Raw genomic sequence first — 18,168 nt, 5'->3', positions numbered from 1 at the left:
AAGAAGCATTTCAACCACTGAACTCTCGCCCAAGCTTAGGTAGATGATTTACGTCAATGCAGTGTCGTACTGAGTTTGTGAGTTGCCATCATTTGTGCCACGCGCTAAACCATACCATCGGTCGCCGTTGTAATTATTGACAGTTTTTCGAGTGATTCAATATCAGCTTGTTCCACAGAGAGCGAATGTACTACGGAATGCAAATATTCAAAAGAAGCAGGCTACGCTTCCTTGCCTCGCGTATGATTATCTCAGTCGACTACAACACTCAAGGCACGCTGAAAAAATCGAGTTCCGAGACTCGTTATCTCGATTGGAGATAATGGAGATATTTATTTTCGCTGAAGTCTCCAGAGCGAACGGCACCTGTGCTTCTCTGGCGTTGTTCTCACTATATCCTTCTTTCTTTCTGTGGCTTAGCGCCGCCGTACGTGACCACGAACATGTCCAGCGGAGAAGCACATCTTGCGGCAGTCATTACCGGAGCATTCGCATTCAGAACACGCGAGGAGAAAAAGGTAAAATAATTCGCGACGAACGCAGACACACCATTAAAGTAGTTGTTCTCCGACTTTATTTTGGAAGCCCAAGCGCTTTTTTAGGAAAAAAGTTTCTCAACTGTGGACAAAAGTGTCCAGCAGTAGCGGGCTATCAGGGGGTCATGGGTAATTATAGCTGTCCGTTATCGATGTTTCCTTCTATATATATATATATATATATATATATATATATATATATATATATATATATATATATATATATATATATATATATATATATATATATATATATATATATATATATATATATATATATATATGATCCCGGCGAATTCGTTAAAATTAATGATTGATTAACCAATTGATTGATATCATCACTGGAAGTGATACTGAATGTTTTAATTTGTTTTAGGCGAGTGTAGTGCTTGCAAGAAGGTTACAGAGAGAGATAGAGACAAACGAAGGGGAAATGCAGGTGTGTTACTTAAGGAGTTTCGGCTTTTTTGGCTACGCTAAATGAGGGGCGGGAGAAAGGGGGAGTTATAGATAAAACAGAGAATTAAGAACAAAAATAAGAAAAAGAAGAAATGAACTAATAGCGCGAACACGCGCAACACGAACACCAGCTTGTCGAAGGTAAATTGTGAACCGGCAACGAACTGAACTGAACGGAGTGATGTTCACATTTTCAGTGCCAGATATTTACTTTCCTTCTTCTTCTTCCACGGTTATCACAAGGCCATCATGATTGTCGCTTCGCACTTTGTCCAGTCGGGTTTTCGAGGTGATCCCAGTCGACCAACATTGGTATCGTAAATGGGCAAACAACAATCACAGAAAGAAAGGAAGAAATGGGCTTCGGTGTCAGCCATGCGACTGCGTCGTTGATCGCCCTTCGGTGGGTAAATCGCGTCGGCCTCCTGTGTCCGGATACAGCTCGTGAACGGGCCTGAACGACAGCAGCAACCGGTGCCTCTGGTAGGCTTCGCTCTGTCTGAAGGCTCCGTCCGTGCCGTGCAGCCAGTCGAGGATTCCCAGAATGCCGTAGTTTCCTCGAAACCTGCGTGCCTCGAGAAAGAAGCCGGAAAAGCATGTTTCTCTCTATATCATTCTTTCTTTCTTTCTCTTTTCCTACCTCTTTTTTTCTATCTATTTCTCCCTGTCTCCCCCGGCTGGGCTTTTCCGTCTTACCCGGGTCTTGCGTTTAATTCCTTGCAGTAACTATTCGGAGCGGATGCCTTTGACCACCTCATTGGCTGCTGCCCTTCCCTGTGTGCATGGTTCTCGGGAAGTGAACAAGGAGCATGCGCCATGATCCGTTGCAACCAATGAGCCTTTGTCAGCTTCGATAGCAATCACGGAGAGAAACAGATAATCATGGCCTATAGCGTAATACTATATAGAGGCATGGGTGAGTGTTTTTTTCGTCCACAAAAGTTACCCACTGTTCGCTACATGCAATAATTTGCTCGAGTATCCACTCTGACTTGCATGAAAAGAGGGCTCCAAACAAACCTTAATGGACCTCAACCTCTCCACAGCAAAGCAGTTAGAACAGAACAGAACAGAACAGAAGAGTGTTCAGCAGACGTTCTTTTGAAGCCATAGGTCGGCAAAAACTATTTGATATCACTCACACTCACCCAAGAAATGAGTACTTTGTTCTCAGAGCTCACTGCGACTCAGACTTACCAATTTTGTTTCCTCAACCGGACTCATTCGGGCTGAGAGTCACCAGCATATATTACTCACCTTCTTCACTTCAAACTCACTCTCACGGCTGAATCTGATTGTGAGTGTACGTCCAAGTGAGTCGACTCACGAGAGACTTTGCCGACTTACGCTTCGAACGAATGTTGTAAAACCACCAACTGGCGCCTGAACAACACTAGAACTTTTGCAGAAATCATAATGACAGTATACGCATATATGAAGGCGATGGACGGATGGTGGAGCTTGATATCGGGAAAATTTTTCCTACGCTTTCCATATCATACAACACAAAGTAACCAAAGAAGCGTTTACTCACTGGTGATGCAATGTAATATATATATATATATATATATATATATATATATATATATATATATATATATATATATATATATATATATATATATATATATATATATATATATATATATATATAGCTTGTGACGTCGCTAAAAAGAAAGAAAGGCAATAAAGAATATATACTGCAGTCTCTACAGCCTCTGAGCTACACTACACATAGAAGTTTATACTTACAATATTGAAACTTCTTATCAATAGGACAGTGCAATAGTGGCGCAAAGTGAATATGCTGCCTTGTTTTCTTTTCTTCTTTGCTATGTCCAACTAAAGGAGGACACATTATGAGAGTTCTAGGAATTCGTTGCGCAAGTACACGTCTTTGTTTTAATGCCCTTTGTTGAATCTACCGATCACAAATATTTATTATGTGGAGCAACACGCTGCCATTCACGTCCGAAAGGATCTACAGAAAGTTATACGACTCTATTACTTTTCTACCAACCAGATGTCTATAGGTGCACTTTTTAGCGGAGTTCTGAAGTTTCTATGCATGTCTTCATGTTCCTTTCAAAGTCATGGAACCTATGTTGATATTACAGCAGATATTTTTTCAGGAAGACAAAGGAATAAAAGTTGTGTCCACACATCGTGTTTGTCACACGACGAGACATATTTTCAAACACGCAACATAATGTTTAGGTTAGCTTCATAAAAGCACACAACAAACCATCTTGCTGGGTATTCGCTAGTTTAAGCATAAATCAATGACCACGTATTGGTTGCTGACGGAAGGAAATAGCTTAATTTGTGACATCTATTCAGCTTGCTTGAAGCTGGTTATCAATGTGATGGCGAAAATACTGCCTGACATAACTAATTTTGTTCGTTAATTACTTCAAGTAAACGAATGGCTTAAATATTTTGCCTATTATTTTGCCTGAGACGGTTCGATGAGAAAGCGTGCCTCTTGTATTTTTTCCATAGTCAGTCACACGTAATATAAAATAATGACATTACATTAAATACAGCGTTCACACGTTTTAAAAGCTTGAGCTGCGTTTTTATTGAGCTCTCTAGTTCTGTTCCTCTTCATAAGTTCTATGATTGAGACGAGCGCGGTTTTCCAAAGTACACTCGCAAAAATAAACCTTTACATTGACGAAGCATCGCAAGGAGCGGAAGCGTACTTTTATTGCGGAGGTCACAGTCGTAGTAACGTGTTTAAAAAACTGTCAACTTCCGGGTTTTTGCATTTCTTCTGACAATCATACCTCGAAAATTCTGAAACCACATGAGAATCGTGCAAGTCGCGCATGTCAATTTATACAGCTGAATTTCAGTGGGAATAAAGCTAGGGAGGATCTAAAGACAAAGTTCCCCAAAGCATATTTTTAACCAGCGTTATCCGCAGGCGCGAGAATTTCCGAAGGCGTCTGACAAAGAGCAAGCGCACTTCTGCTGCAACGGCCATCACGAGTGCAGACGACAACATCGTCTGTCGGAAGCCTCTTTCGTCTGGTTGGTTATTCGTGCCCGATAGATTAACTTGCTAAGGTGAATGCCCCGAAGCGGATGCGATCTTATGGTGACTGCCTCAGCGGAGGAGTGCCTGTATCGCTATAGCAACGAATGCGGTGCACAAAAGAAATGGCAGAGAGACATTTTACTGTATAGATCAGTGTTTCCTGTCTTCAGCAGAGCGAAAGTGACGGTACTATATGGTGCATGCAGGCTGACTTTCTCGCTAGCGTCATGTAGGCCTTATCTGCGAAGGCACCGTTCCAGTGATATGTCTTTTCGTACAACAACGCCAGTCGTCTTTGCTGCTTCGATGAAGGCGAAGAAATCACAGTCGCAGATTGCGCAAACCATGTCGCAGGACGGGAATAGAATGACTAACCACGCTATGTCGTCATCAGCGTTTCCATTAAGCTTGTTTTTAGTTTGGCGGACATGGGTGAATTCCGGTATCTATCGAAAAGCTCTAATCAAGAGAGAAGATCGCGTAGCCTTGTTGCACTTTGACAGCGATGCCGAATCTGGCAACAGTGATGTAACGCTGCTGAAGCGTTCACTTCATAGCGGTAGAGTCCCGGTGAAGAATGGCGAAGTTAGTACCAACAGATTGGTAAGATTGGTAAGATGGAAAATACAGGTAATGAACGCCCATCAAAACATGCGATGTTGCAGTCAAGGTTAATAACCGAATCGCTGTACAGCAATGGTCTGCTTCAGGAAATGACTTCTTATAAATCTTAGCAGAGGGCGCTCTGCTGTTTGTAGACATAGTAGCATGCGGATCCGTGTTACTATGTCGCTTTAACAGGGTATTGCTCTACACACGCCACCATTGGCAGTGCTTACACACACGCACACGCTCGCGCGCACACACATGGTCCGGATGGGAAAAAAGGACTAGAAGGTAACAAAATTGGATTTAATCTGCAACACAAAACAGGGTGGTACGAAGATTCACCAGAACGTTCAACCTCTATTTCATGCGGAAGATTGTCTCTTTTGCTGACAGTCAAGATACAGTCAAGATATACAGCGGCTGCAGGCATATGCGGAAGGGACAGTGAAGCTATCGGACTATGATTTAGTGTAACAAAAGGTCGATGGATGGTATTTGGTTATCGAATTTACGAGGCCATGTAGATACAGAGACAAGACATGCCGAGGTTAAGAGAATAAAAGTTCCTCAGGGTGTGGGTAAATGGGGGTGATAGATACGTGGAGGTACAGGAAAAAATCACGGTAAAAAAGAGGAAGAATGCTGCAATAAAGCGCACAACGTTGAGGGGATGCAATAGGTACGAGGTGCTTGAAGGTCAGTGGAAACGTGTAATGGTTCTAGTGCTTACTTTCGGGAACTGAGCGGTGTGCATGGGATCCGATGCACAATTAGAAAAGACTGTAAGACGCCTTGCGTTGGGCGCTCTCGGAAAAGCGACAAATGAGTCTGTAAAGGGTGATGTGGGATGGGTAAGTTTTGAGGCGAGAGAAGCTCAAAACAAGATAAAGTTTGAAGAGAGGCAAATGAATATAAAAGAAAGCAGACGGGCAGGTACAGTGTTTTGTTATATGTATAGGCAGAGCATTGAAACACGATGAGAACCATGAGGCTGGCTCACTGGTAAGTATAATGCTATATATACAGCTGGCAGTGTAAGTGGTGTGACAACAAAGAGCGTGAAATGGAAGGTCAGAGGAGTGGAGAGGATTCAATGGGTCGTAGCAATGGTGAGATACCCGGCTCTCAGTAACTACGGAAAGGCCAAAAACTAAGAAGGCAGCCATTTTATAATATTTCAAGGGGAAGTGCTTTAGTCTTTGAAGCGAGACTGAGATGCTTTATAATGCGTAGTAATAGTGAGCTTTCATAAAGAAGAAAAACAATGCAAATGCTCTAGGAAAGATGAGGTAACAACGGAGTATTCTGTGATTGAGCATGGAGATATACCCTCACGTGTATGCTTTGGCATGCTCGAGCCCACATGAAGCCTTAGGTTTTAGGGACAATAGGAAGCGCTGAGCGCCCGCGATAGAAATCAGTAAGATTTGTTAGTGTAGTTGTGGCGTAAAAGCAGAAAGAAAGGATGAAAATAATTAATAGAAGAAAGTAAAGACATCTTGCCGTAAAGGACTGAAAACTGGGCTGCGAAATTGCCTTTTTTTCTTCATATTAAAATAAATTTATTCGAAGTGAACAATTAAGGCATTAAGCCAGCTTAGAAAAATAAATAAAAAAGATGTTTTTTTATTTGTGAAGGCTGATAGCACATTTGTAACTACCTTTTTTTATTGAAATAGAAAATAAACGAAGTTTTTGTCACTGTTTCTTGGCGATGACTACCCCTTTCCATTTGATTGGTACAAACAAAAATATAAAAAAACAATAGCTTATGTACATATATACAGTCCTACATGGGTGAGAGCAAGAGTTATCCTATGGGCAGAACAAACGCGTAGACGCCACGCTCACTTTTAACTTTTGTCCGCTCAGTATTCGTCACAAATCTTCGTTTGTTCGAAGAACTGTTGCAGAACCTTCATTGCTTTGCCGTTTGTTTTGGATGGCCATGGACCTAGTATTTTATTCAACGCAAATGGCCGCTCGGGATCTAACTTACGCAGTTCCTGTTCTAGTCGCCTTCGGTGTGTGTCGTGTTTCGGACAGTCGAGCAAGAGGTGACAGATATCATCGTCGTCGTGGCCGCATGAACATGCTGACAATGTTGCACGCTGAATACGAAGTAGGAAGTGCTTTGTGTAAGCAGTTCCGAGTCGTAGGCGATGAATGAGTGTGTCAATACGTCTTGGGAGGTCACGGTCTAATTGGTATTCAAGATTAGGATGAACAGCATATAGGATCGATTCCTTTGTTTTGTCTATGAACCAGGTAAACAGGCATAATTCCCGTTTTCCTAAAATTCTATTTACATCATATTGAGATACCGGAATGAGGCACGTTTGCGTAGAATTATGAGCGGTTTTCGGCAACTCATCCGCCATTTCATTTCTCTTAATTCCGCAGTGACTGGGAACCCACTGAAATGCCCCTCGATGATTCAACTTCGTAGCTTCTGAGGGCTTTTTTAGTATAGCGTATACTATACGCACATCAATGTGTCTTGAAGTAGCATTTTCCACACATGCGAGTGCTGCCAGAGGGTCTGTAATTACCATCCATTTCTTTGGTGTTGTTGACAGTTTAATAAAGCTTATGGCTAGCAAAATAGCTATGAGCTCCGATTTTGTTGAAGAGGAGAGGTAGCCCAACCGACATGCATATTCTTCGTGCAATTCCGGAATTATGAATGCTGATGTCGCTGTCTCTTTGGTGACGGAGCCGTCAGTGTACACGTGAGTGTATCCTTCGTACCTGTCAAACAGATGATGTGATGCCAGCTGTTGTGCGGCAACGATTGACACTTCATGTTTTCTGCAAAGTCCTTCTATTGACGTTTCAATAGTTATCTTATTATATGTAGGCAATGGATCCAAATATTTCTGTACACATTCTGTACATTATATTGCAATAAAATTCCCCTTGATTGATTGACTGATAAGTGGAACGCTCATAGCATCCATCCATCCATTGTATATGTATGCGGGAGCTGCAAGGATGGTCTTCAATCTACATAAAGTTGATAGGAGCCATTACAGAACTTCATAAAATTTCGGCTTTATCGCTTCAACCGGCTGCGTGCTAATCTGTTGCTTTAACGAAGCATACTGCATGCGCAGCAACACACACACACACACACACACACACACACACACACACACACACACACACACACACACACACACGCACACACACACACACACACACACACACACACACACACACACACACACACACACACACACACGCACACGCGCGCACGCGCACGCGCACACGCACACGCACACGCACACGCGCACGCGCACACACACACACACACACACACACACGCACACGCGCGCACGCACACGCGCACACGCATACACGCGCGCACACACGCACACACATACACGCGCGCACACACGCACACACACACACACGCACACGCGCGCACGCACACGCGCACGCGCGCACACGCACACGCACACGCACGCACACACACACACATACATGCGTGCACACACATACACGCGCGCACACACGCACACGCACACACATACACACACGCACGCACACGCACACACATACACGCACGCACACACGCACACGCACACACATGCACGCGCGCACACGCACACGCACGCACACGCACACACACAGAGAGAAAGAGAGAGAAGAAATAGATAGATAGATAGATAGATAGATAGATAGATAGATAGATAGATAGATAGGTAATTGCAGCCATTCGCACTCACGTTAAGTGATGGAAGTCGTGCATCTGTGGTGATGGCAGCAGCGGCAGGTGGTATCCGGAGTGCACGATGACGCCGTAGGGCGCCGTGAGCCCGGCCCACAGCCAGTGCACGCTCAGGTGCGAGCCGAGCAGAGCGGGCCCGACCACGACGGGCAGGACGTTGGAGAGCAGGTGCTCGAGAGGCGTGCAGTACACGGCGGTGATGGCCACGGGAGCCGTCCACTCGTGGTGCTTCTTGTGGAAACGCCGGTACAGCAGTCGGTGGTGCAGGAGCCTTGGCAAAAGAAGGGTTAAGTGGCACGGTGATACGGGGTCGTTTACATTTCTTTCTTTGCACTCGCTTGCCGTACTCGGGTACATTAGCGTGTCGATTTTCCTCAGCGGTGCATGGGCGCAGCCATGTTTGATCACGTGAGCATAACTGGCCTTCTCACAGCAAGTCCGCCGCTATACCCAGCCAACGCATTGGGCCGACGAAGCGGCCATGGCCGTGCAGTAGCAGGGGTTATAAGCCAACATGGCAGCCCCCATATAGACGCGACTACCCGCTTCGATCCGAACTCACGCTTGCTACTCGCCCAGTGTTCAATATGCTCAGTTAACGTGTATTTTGTCGTACAAATACATTAGACCTTAGCAATGTTATAGTGGCTTAAAGTTGGATGTTACATATTACGGCTTGTGACTCCGTGGCACGTGATGAAGTCATTTCTCTCAATGCGACATTATACACTGTAAGAGATTCAATCATCCACACTAGCTACAAGGAGAGCATAACTGAACTCTCAAGAAATTTGCAGTAATTGGCTTTTTTCTGAGTCCGAACAGCCCCTCTAGTGGAGATCGTCGAAATCGAAACTGGTGGTCCTTGGCCTCTGAAATGACCAGCCGGGCGCCAGTAGGCACTCGAGGAAGATGGGAGAGGCAACGCATTAATGCGGTGCCCTGTCGCACAAACCCACCATAAATTTCTGTACGATCCACGTGGATTAGCAGAAAACTAAACACTTCTTCTGTATTATTTCCCAAAACTTGATGTGTTAAACAATGTAGTGTCAGATTAAAGGACCCTGGCAACGCTAAAGCTCAGTGGTGCACTTCAATCGCTATTGAACAATGCCTAGAGATGTGGGATGCAGAGAGTAGAGGACATTTTTTTTTTCGTTTTTATCCAATTTTGTTTTTTTTTTCGTTTTTGACGTTGAATAAGGTACTAAAGTTTTATATCGCCATATAAATATAAGACTTAAATATTGCTACATGCATGTATATTGATATTCTAGGGGGCGACGCGCGTGTGTGCCTGACTAGAAGACGAAGGATTGTCTCCGCTCGAGCGCTGGTGAACCGGTCACACCATTACCGCTGGTTTTGAATATATCTCATCCCCAGCCTTGTCGATACGGCGTCCCTTCTTTTCCGTAACAATATCACCATAGGAATTAAACAAGGGAATGAGTGAGCTTCGTTAGCTCCACTTCGAGAAAAAAAAACATTTTGTCGAGTTGTTGCGATGGAGAAGCACATAGAACACAATTTGCTACTAACGAAATCTCCTATTTTGAGCTTATCTGTATTAGTGAGCACAAGCTAGCCAAATGAAGATGAATACTCTCTGTACAGAGATAGCAGCGAGTATGGTCATCGGGCGTCGACTAATCAGTTCGTCACCATATTGCCCGGATTTTATTGAGCTTCGTCGAACCCTCTAACGTTGTCGCTGGTGCTCAGTTCAAAAATTGAACGCGGTCACTTGTGGCCTACACGTAATATTAACAGCAATGTCTGAAACACTCGCAAACTTTCCAAATATTGCGATGTTGTCTGCAACGAATAATGGTAACAGGGTTTTGTGGGTGAAAGCCGATCGCATTACAATAAATGAAATATGCGTGTATAGCAATATAGCGCAGAGAAAGATTACACACTACGCTGCGACAGCATCCAATCTCTAACTATAATGAATGCCAAAGTTCAAAGAAAAGGCTCGAGGTGACAGTGTCGCCTCATACCATCTATAATACGCATACTTGATTTGAAAGCAGTTTTGTGTAGGCGCGAATAAAAAACGCTCACTCCGTTACATAGTTATTTATAGCCTATTTTTGAAGCTCCCTTTATTGTTATTAAATGTGAAGCATTTGTTTACGTGCTGCAAGTACTTATTCTATCTATCTATCTATCTATCTATCTATCTATCTATCTATCTATCTATCTATCTATCTATCTATCTATCTATCTAGCCGCCTACGTCTGGGTGCTCTTTTGATCATTCACTTAACTTGGCGTGAACTAAAATTGGTATGGGAGGATAAGATGGTGTGGCGAATATAACGTGGTGGTCAAGACAAGAATAATGTCACTATACAGTCGCGTACGTCGTCAAAAACTTCCCGCTAGACAGTGGCACATACCTGCGGGACCTGACCTGACTTTTGCAAAGAATATATGTCAGGCTCACAGCAGGAATCGAACCCAAGCCCTATGAGTAGCAATCAAGCTTTATACCATAGAGCCACGCCCCGTCTCATAACTACTGTTCAAATATACTCTAATGTTCGTGAAACGTCAACTGTGGTTGCATTGCTGGCTATCCAGTTTCATAAACATTACATATGTACTCCTATTGATACAGCCGTCACGTCGGGTTACGTCAATTGCAGTTAGGTGTCATGCCCTGAAATTGATTTATGTAGCATTATACAGGGCTGCCATCTCCACGAGGACCATCGCTTCATATCAGCTTATAGCTTTTGGTGTTGCTAATACTGATGTCCTCTTGGCATCGTTGCCCAAGCGCAAAAAAAAAAATGGTTATATGAGCATCTGCAACTCTTCAATATATGCCTGTACGTGTAACATGTATGCATATATTTAGCGTCACTTTATGCAACATGGTCACCTTCCCTCCACATGCTTTGTTTGCCTATATCGATTCCCAAGGTACGTGAGATCTGCCGATTTGTTTTTTTTTTACTGATGAAAGAGGGTCATCTTATTCTTGTGCGTGCCCCACCGTGGTGGTCTAGTGGCTAAGGTACTCGGCTGCTGACCCGCAGGTCGTGGGTTCAAATCCCGGCTGTGGCGGCTGCATTTCCGATGGAGGCGGAAATGTTGTAGGCCCGTGTGCTCAGATTTGGGTGTACGTTAAAGAACCCCAGATGGTCTAAATTTCCGGAGCCCTCCACTACGGCGTCTCTCATAATCAAATGGTGGTTTTGGGACGTTACACCCCACAAATCTATCAATCACCAATTCTTCTGTGCACCCAAACTCTCTGCGCACTCGTCAGAAGAGCAGCCCTTGTACCACAATGCGAAACGAATGCCCAGAATTTCCATTTGTCGCCTAATGCAACACATGCTGTTTTACAAACATGAATTCACAATACTAGTTAGAAGAAGCAACAGAATGCCTAACAGAAGCTTTTTGCTGAGTGGTTGATTAGAGCAAAATGCACATCTGTAGGCACCGTCGACCAACTCGGCCCCGCACTGCGCAGCCTTCAATAACTTACTTAACTCGATTATTCGTCCTAATTTCAAGATCTGTGACATGATTTACGAATCCACTTGCCCACAGTTGGGGTTCTGAGGACGTTCAGCTGTAAAAGCTTAATGTTTTTTCGACTGGCCTGAAAGGATGTCACCGTAGAAGAGGATCAAAAGTAGATCAGCGAGCGACGACAGCACAGGAGAAAACGTGGAATACAAAGTATGACGCCTGATGGAGAATTAGCGCCGAGACCTTACCCCGCAGAATAGGGACTTTTTTGTTGTTGAGAAGCAACGTTCTAGCAGATATCTTAAGTGCACTAAAGTGATAGTTGAGGCCTCGCACGAAGAGGAGTAAGGAAAGTCTACCCGAAAGCAACCTTTACTTCAGAGAAGCTTTCGTTCTTCGGATTCCTTACTTCTTGTTCCGACCACGTACGAGCCATCTATATGTAGGCCGCAGTAGACTAAAAGGGGCTACGCGACCCATGATGACGATTGATGTTACCGCCTTTCTTGTGACAGAGAGGAGGTGGACAACGCTTCGCTAAGGTTATTCGTGTTGATATACCAATCTAGCTCTGTTCCCCGCTTATATTTCAGTCAGTCCCGGGAGGTAGAGACTCATTATTGATGACGCAGAAGATTTGACGGGAGGGAGCATGGCGAGGCGAAGCGTGCACGTGGCCCGAATACGAGAAACCATTACCCCGGTCCATCTGTGTGGCTGGCGGGCTACGCAACACCACTAGTTTATGCTACGCATCGCAGTGCGCGCGGGTGCGGCATGTGCATGTACATGCGCTTTTGTCTGGCTGAAGGAATATTTCTTTTGTCGACCAAGTAGAAGAAGCTCGAGAACGAGTGACGCATCCAAGCACACGATACCTATAAAGCAATGTAAGAGGATGACGGCAATTAGAGATATCTGGGTCAATCAGAGGCGCCTGCGGTTTGCTTTATGTGCAGGGGAAAGGGCGTAATCACGATAAAACCCAATACACGGTGCACAAGATACAATTACGCTGTATATTACACAATGAACACACGCGAATAACACATAGTACGCTTTAGATGTGAACAGTACACACGGCGCGTAGTGGTGAATACGCACGCACGATTTCGCTGCAAGTAGCACAGCATGTCATGCGTCTCGTTGTGGAACACTTTTTAGGTGGGTCTGTTGTTGAGTTGCAACGATATAGTGCTCCAAGTAAGATCCTTCACTGCACAGAACCAACTTTATATAATAGGCGAACCTCACACATTTTTAACATTTATGGAAAGTATTATAGAAAGTGCCCGTTCTCCACTGCCGATGTACACACATAACGAACGTGAGCAAATAACAAGCGTGCAAGCGAGTACAAGCCTAAATAATTTCAGCGGCCCTCGTTCCGGTATTCGTCACGCAATTAGTCACTTGCTAGACAGATTTACGAAATAACACTTCACGAGAGCAACTTCCCCCATAGTCTCGCACATATACGTTCTTGTGTACTTATTACGCAACGCCCGAAAAGATGGCACCCGTGATCACCACCGACTGGAGGCTCCTAGTGGTAGACGCCTGTTCGCAAGTTTCCTCGACGAAGATTCGTTTCTTACTCGCGGCAGACCATCGTTTCGCAAAGCACCCTCACTGGGTTCCGTCGTTACCGTGCCGCTGTCTCCCCGACAATGCAGCATTCTTAATCCGGCTCTGCCCAGACACAGCCTGAAGAGCCTACTGTGTAATGGTCCTCGAAATGCTCTATCAGCTGCACTGGAGTCCCACTCCTCCTAGTCGTACAGTAGACACCGAAGCAGATCTTGTAGGAGAAGCCGTGTTTGAGATTGCCTCTTTGCCAGATAATAAATGGCCAATGGCAAGCCGCGCAGCTCTCTCGTTCTCTAGCGGCCATCCCAAACATCTGCTGAACCGTCAGCCCATAGCTTCTTTTTACTAGTGACCAGAAACGCCAACTCGACTCTGTTGTTTTTAAGACTAAGTGTAGCCGGTACAGTCGTTCGGTTCGCCACGACTCTTCAAAGAAACTAGAAACTTTTACTCTTCAAGTCCGCATTCAAACTCGAATTTTTTATCGGATTGTGCTTTGAAAATGTCGCGAGAAAATTGTTTTGGTATGGCGACAAAGGAAGTTTGTTAGGCCGACTCCATCACTTCTCATGTATACTGCTGCAATGTTTTCGTTTAGAGTGTTGGCAAAATGACTCCTTGGCAATATGAGTGTATGTTATTGTAACGCCAATATTCTGATTTCCTCTTTTATCCTGCTCTATTGATTTGACATGGAGTGTTGCGCATCTAAGTTTTTAATCTCTCTATTCAGTCTATATAAGTAATCACTGAAAGATCTGGCACCGGGTTTGCAACTTTCGGTATTTTATAATTTAAAAGTATTTATGCATAAAAGTATAATATTTTATAAACGTGTTTTCATCAAATGTTTCCCCTATTTATATTCTTCTGTATCAGCATAATAGGTTGCGATCCACATGTGGTTTGTAACTTCGAGACCCCCCGCTTATTATTCCATAGGTCTTGTCTTATTACGCAAATAATAAAAAATGTATATGAATTGTTTCATTGATTGATGATTTGACTGCTGTAAACGTCTGAGCAAAAGTATTGCATCTATTAACTGAAAATGAAGACGTTAACAACACCCCCATTCTATCTCAATAAAATAAACTAAAAAAATAACGACGTTCTCCACCTGTGCGAGTAGTAGAACAGGGCCTCTTCGATCGCGACGAAGCAGGCGAAGTGCACCATGGCCCGGGACAATGACGGTAGGCTTAGGCTCCGGTCAAAGCCACGCAAGTCCTTCAGCCAGTAGAACAGAATATTGACAGGTAGCTGAACAAAGACTTGATTGAACACCACCTGCCGCACCACTGGTACTAAATCTTGAAGTGTCGGCTGAAATAGAAAACAATTGACGAAGAAAAAGAAGGCAAAAAGTATGATTCGCAGAATAAATGAACACTGAAAGGCGAAAGGAGGCATTAGATTGCTTTGCTCTCTTCTGACAGGTAATTAGTTCCTCTCCTTTATTTTGGGTTTACGCCTGCGCTTGCACATCCTAAATGAAGGTTAAATGAAGACACAGAACACGTGCTATGTCTCGTGTGTACATTCAATTTTTGTTGAATGTGTGCGCTTTTTCTGTTTAGACTTTTGTCACTAAGAGACGCTTCTTTTCGTGTGTCAATGGGAAAAAAATAAAATACAAGCCCCAACGCCACTTTCGTTGCACAGTATTTTTCCCTTGAACTATCGAGAAATCAAGTGACATTGACAGGCTTCTTCGAACATCTTAACGCACAGTCTTAACTTCAAAACTTATGATCACAAGATACTGCACGATTATTTTGTGTCAGACAATGCCAGTGGCATGTTTCAATTAAACCCCTGCAAGAACACTAGAAAGACGCCAACGTTCAGCTTTAAGAACGTCGTTGCACTTGAGAAATGTCAGAGCGGACAACAACCCATGTCTTCGCCCTAAATTCGCAGGTTATGTAACTACATTACCGGATGGTTACCCTTCAAAACGTTGTTTTAATGTCTGTTGAGCTGTAAAATTTCTAATGAAGCGTTTTGAGTGAGTCAAAAAGAATAATATGACCGTGCACGAAACATGGTTTTGCACAGAGAACTTACTTTCGTTTCTGTCGCTTGTACCTTGTACCTCCTCATCCATGCGAAAGATTTGCTCGTGTCAGCAACCGAGAAAAGCAGTCCCAGTAACCAGTAGCTGCCGACTGTTAGCACCCACTGGCCTTCAATATTGAGAGAAGAAAAAAAAAGGAATAGTGTGAGGAAAAATGTATACAAGGAATGAAAAAGAGGTCGGTTTAACAGGTTGACTTTCCAGCCACCTAACTTTGCCTCACCACATTACCGATATTTCTGCTCTAGACTAAGACAAGAACAAACAAGGGATGGTAAGTGTGTTGAGTGTTGCAATATGTGCATGAAAATAATAGCCGTTTAGAGCAGCCGCTTCTTATCGATAAACCAGTTGAGCACCACGCTGCAAAGGAGTGTACTTACTTTCAGGGATAGTTCCCAGCGAATTTACAGTTTAGGCAAGGTCTGCACTTGTAGCATGCCCTATATCCGTCGTGTTCATGGGGAATAAGTTGTGGTGTCGGGAATTTCATGTCCTAAATTCAAAAATACTAATCTCAGAGTCATGGACAGCTGAGTAGTTTCGGTTTCGTGGGATGTGTCGCACAGCGCCACACTACGGCTATATTGTGTAACCATTGCTACGCGCGGATGCGCGCTCTCAGAATAAACAGTCCCCTCCCCGTTCTCGGCCTGACGTGACGCTCCTTACAGCGCTCCGGCGCTGACGCGCCCATTGTCTTCATCGGACGGTGCATACGGCGACGATACAACAGAAGTCTTTGCATTCATGTTCGCAAAAGTAGACACAATACAGAGTAAGAGTATATATAGCGTAACGCTTAGCCAACTCTTGTTCCAACACCACTAACTTCACATCTTTACATGATGATGAAATCGGATTACAGTAGTGATGCTCACAAATGAAGCTTCATTTTTGTTGTCAATTCATTTGGCAACATTGACGATGCGGCTGTGGCCTTGTGATGTGACTACAACGACGAAAATAACCGTCTGGCCCAATAACAGTTCAGAGCTTGTGCTACCGCAGTACTTAAACAACGAGTAGAAAGGAAGGTCACGCAAAGACGCTGTTCACTCCAATTTGCCAACCGTTAATCTCCTTTCAACGCTCCTCACTCGTGCGTAAACTAAAACCTAATTTCCACGACTAAACGCTGAAGCTGGCATAATAACGCTTGGATTCTACGTGGCTGAAAGCTCAGAACGGAAGCAGAAGACGTTTAACTTTTACTTTCAGGTGTTGAAAAAGTCTCACTCAGGGCAATTATTTGTGTTGTTCATGTTACATCTTTCTTTCTTTTCATTTATCCGACGCTTCCCTTAGACACTGCGGTTGGGAAACGGCGGGCCAACGCACGTGACCTGCTTTGCCGACAGCTGTGGCTCTGCCTCAAATGCTCTGTCAGCGGCAACCTCTTTACTTCTCATTGCTGCCACCCATGTGATGAGGAAGAAGAGCGGAGGACTGCGATGAAGGGAGTTATGCTTTCGTGTGCTCTGTCTTGTGTGGCCCTTTGTTGCCACGTCTGCGGTCGGGTGGGAGGATCCTCCACGAGTTCGATGGAGCATCACAAGATACTGGTTCGCGAGGCACGCCCAAATCCACGGAGAGGCGAGAAGACGTGCGCGAGTTATTGGCTCGGAGGGAGAAAGCTGGGCGCCGAAATAAGGCCAAACGTCAGTGAATTCTTTACGGACGAGTCACTAAAAGAAGGAAACAAGCAACATTGCGCAGCAGCATGCCACACCAAAGACAAGGCCTCTCGTATACCGCTCGAGCGAAAGGAAATAGTCCTTCCATATACTCGCTGGGTGAATGGCAGGGAAGCACCCCTTGGAATAAACAAACGCCACCGTTGCTATTAAAGGTGGCCTGAGAGAAGCTGTCCGTATATGTGGCGGTGTCTCTAAATCGGTGCACTGCGGTGGGAAGCGTAGGAATTTCGGGGAAGTTATTTGCCGTCTGTGCATGGTGATGATGTACGGTGCTTGTATCAGTGAGTTTCCAGCTGTGACTTCGGAAGTGGTTGCTTTGCATTACTTTAGGAATGAGATGCTAGACCATACAAGTTTGTCTTTGATTTTTATCATGACTAACGCTCGAATATACACCAAACAAAAAAGGAGCTAGAACAAGACTGGGTCGTGTATTTTTGTATTTCGTGTTCTTTGCGTTAGTCAGAATGTTCAGGTGTGCCTGCTTTGTAAAACTGAATCGGTATTCCACGTATAGTGCGCGGTGTAATAATTCTTTTTCCAATAAAAGAGGACCGGTTATTGTCTACAGATGCTGGATAATGTTTTTTGACCAGTGTGCTCAAAAGGATGCTTATTGCAATACCAACGATAGGAAAGAAAAATTATGGTATGTTAAGATCACTTTGAAATTAACGGCCTGTAGAAAACAGGAAGTACGTCGTTTTGTTGCACACCACTAGTGGTATTGAAAGCTAGATTCATCTGAACACTATAAATAATAGGTAGAGAAGGTTGAAAGGAGGAAGCGATAACAAAACTAAATTTTTCAGCTTCATCGAAAGAGCAACCGATGCCACTGCACATGAGTTCAGAGACCAATATATTGCTCAGGCTCCCTGTGTACCACTGTCTGCTGTAATCTCAAGTGAGTGGAC

At 44.2% G+C, this 18,168-nt stretch overlaps 1 protein-coding gene across 1 annotated transcript in view; it reads right to left on the bottom strand.

Annotated features, from left to right (window-relative positions):
- Nucleotides 1-884: 884 nt before the first annotated feature.
- Nucleotides 885-18,168, bottom strand: part of LOC142777067 (fatty acid hydroxylase domain-containing protein 2-like) — a 59,436-nt gene continuing 42,152 nt past the window's right edge. Inside the window, exons 4-7 of the mRNA XM_075881364.1 lie at nt 15,542-15,660; nt 14,592-14,797; nt 8,379-8,651; nt 885-1,560 (exon numbers count right to left, since the gene is read on the bottom strand). Coding sequence (XP_075737479.1) covers nt 1,365-1,560; nt 8,379-8,651; nt 14,592-14,797; nt 15,542-15,660 — 794 coding nt within the window. The 3' untranslated portion in view covers nt 885-1,364. The remainder of the gene's footprint in view (nt 1,561-8,378; nt 8,652-14,591; nt 14,798-15,541; nt 15,661-18,168) is intronic.

Source organism: Rhipicephalus microplus, chromosome 2, assembly GCF_043290135.1.
Source record: "Rhipicephalus microplus isolate Deutch F79 chromosome 2, USDA_Rmic, whole genome shotgun sequence".
Classification (NCBI taxonomy): Eukaryota; Metazoa; Arthropoda; class Arachnida; order Ixodida; family Ixodidae; genus Rhipicephalus; species Rhipicephalus microplus.
Note: the sequence above shows the minus strand (reverse complement) of the source record. Positions and strands in the feature narration are given on the sequence as shown.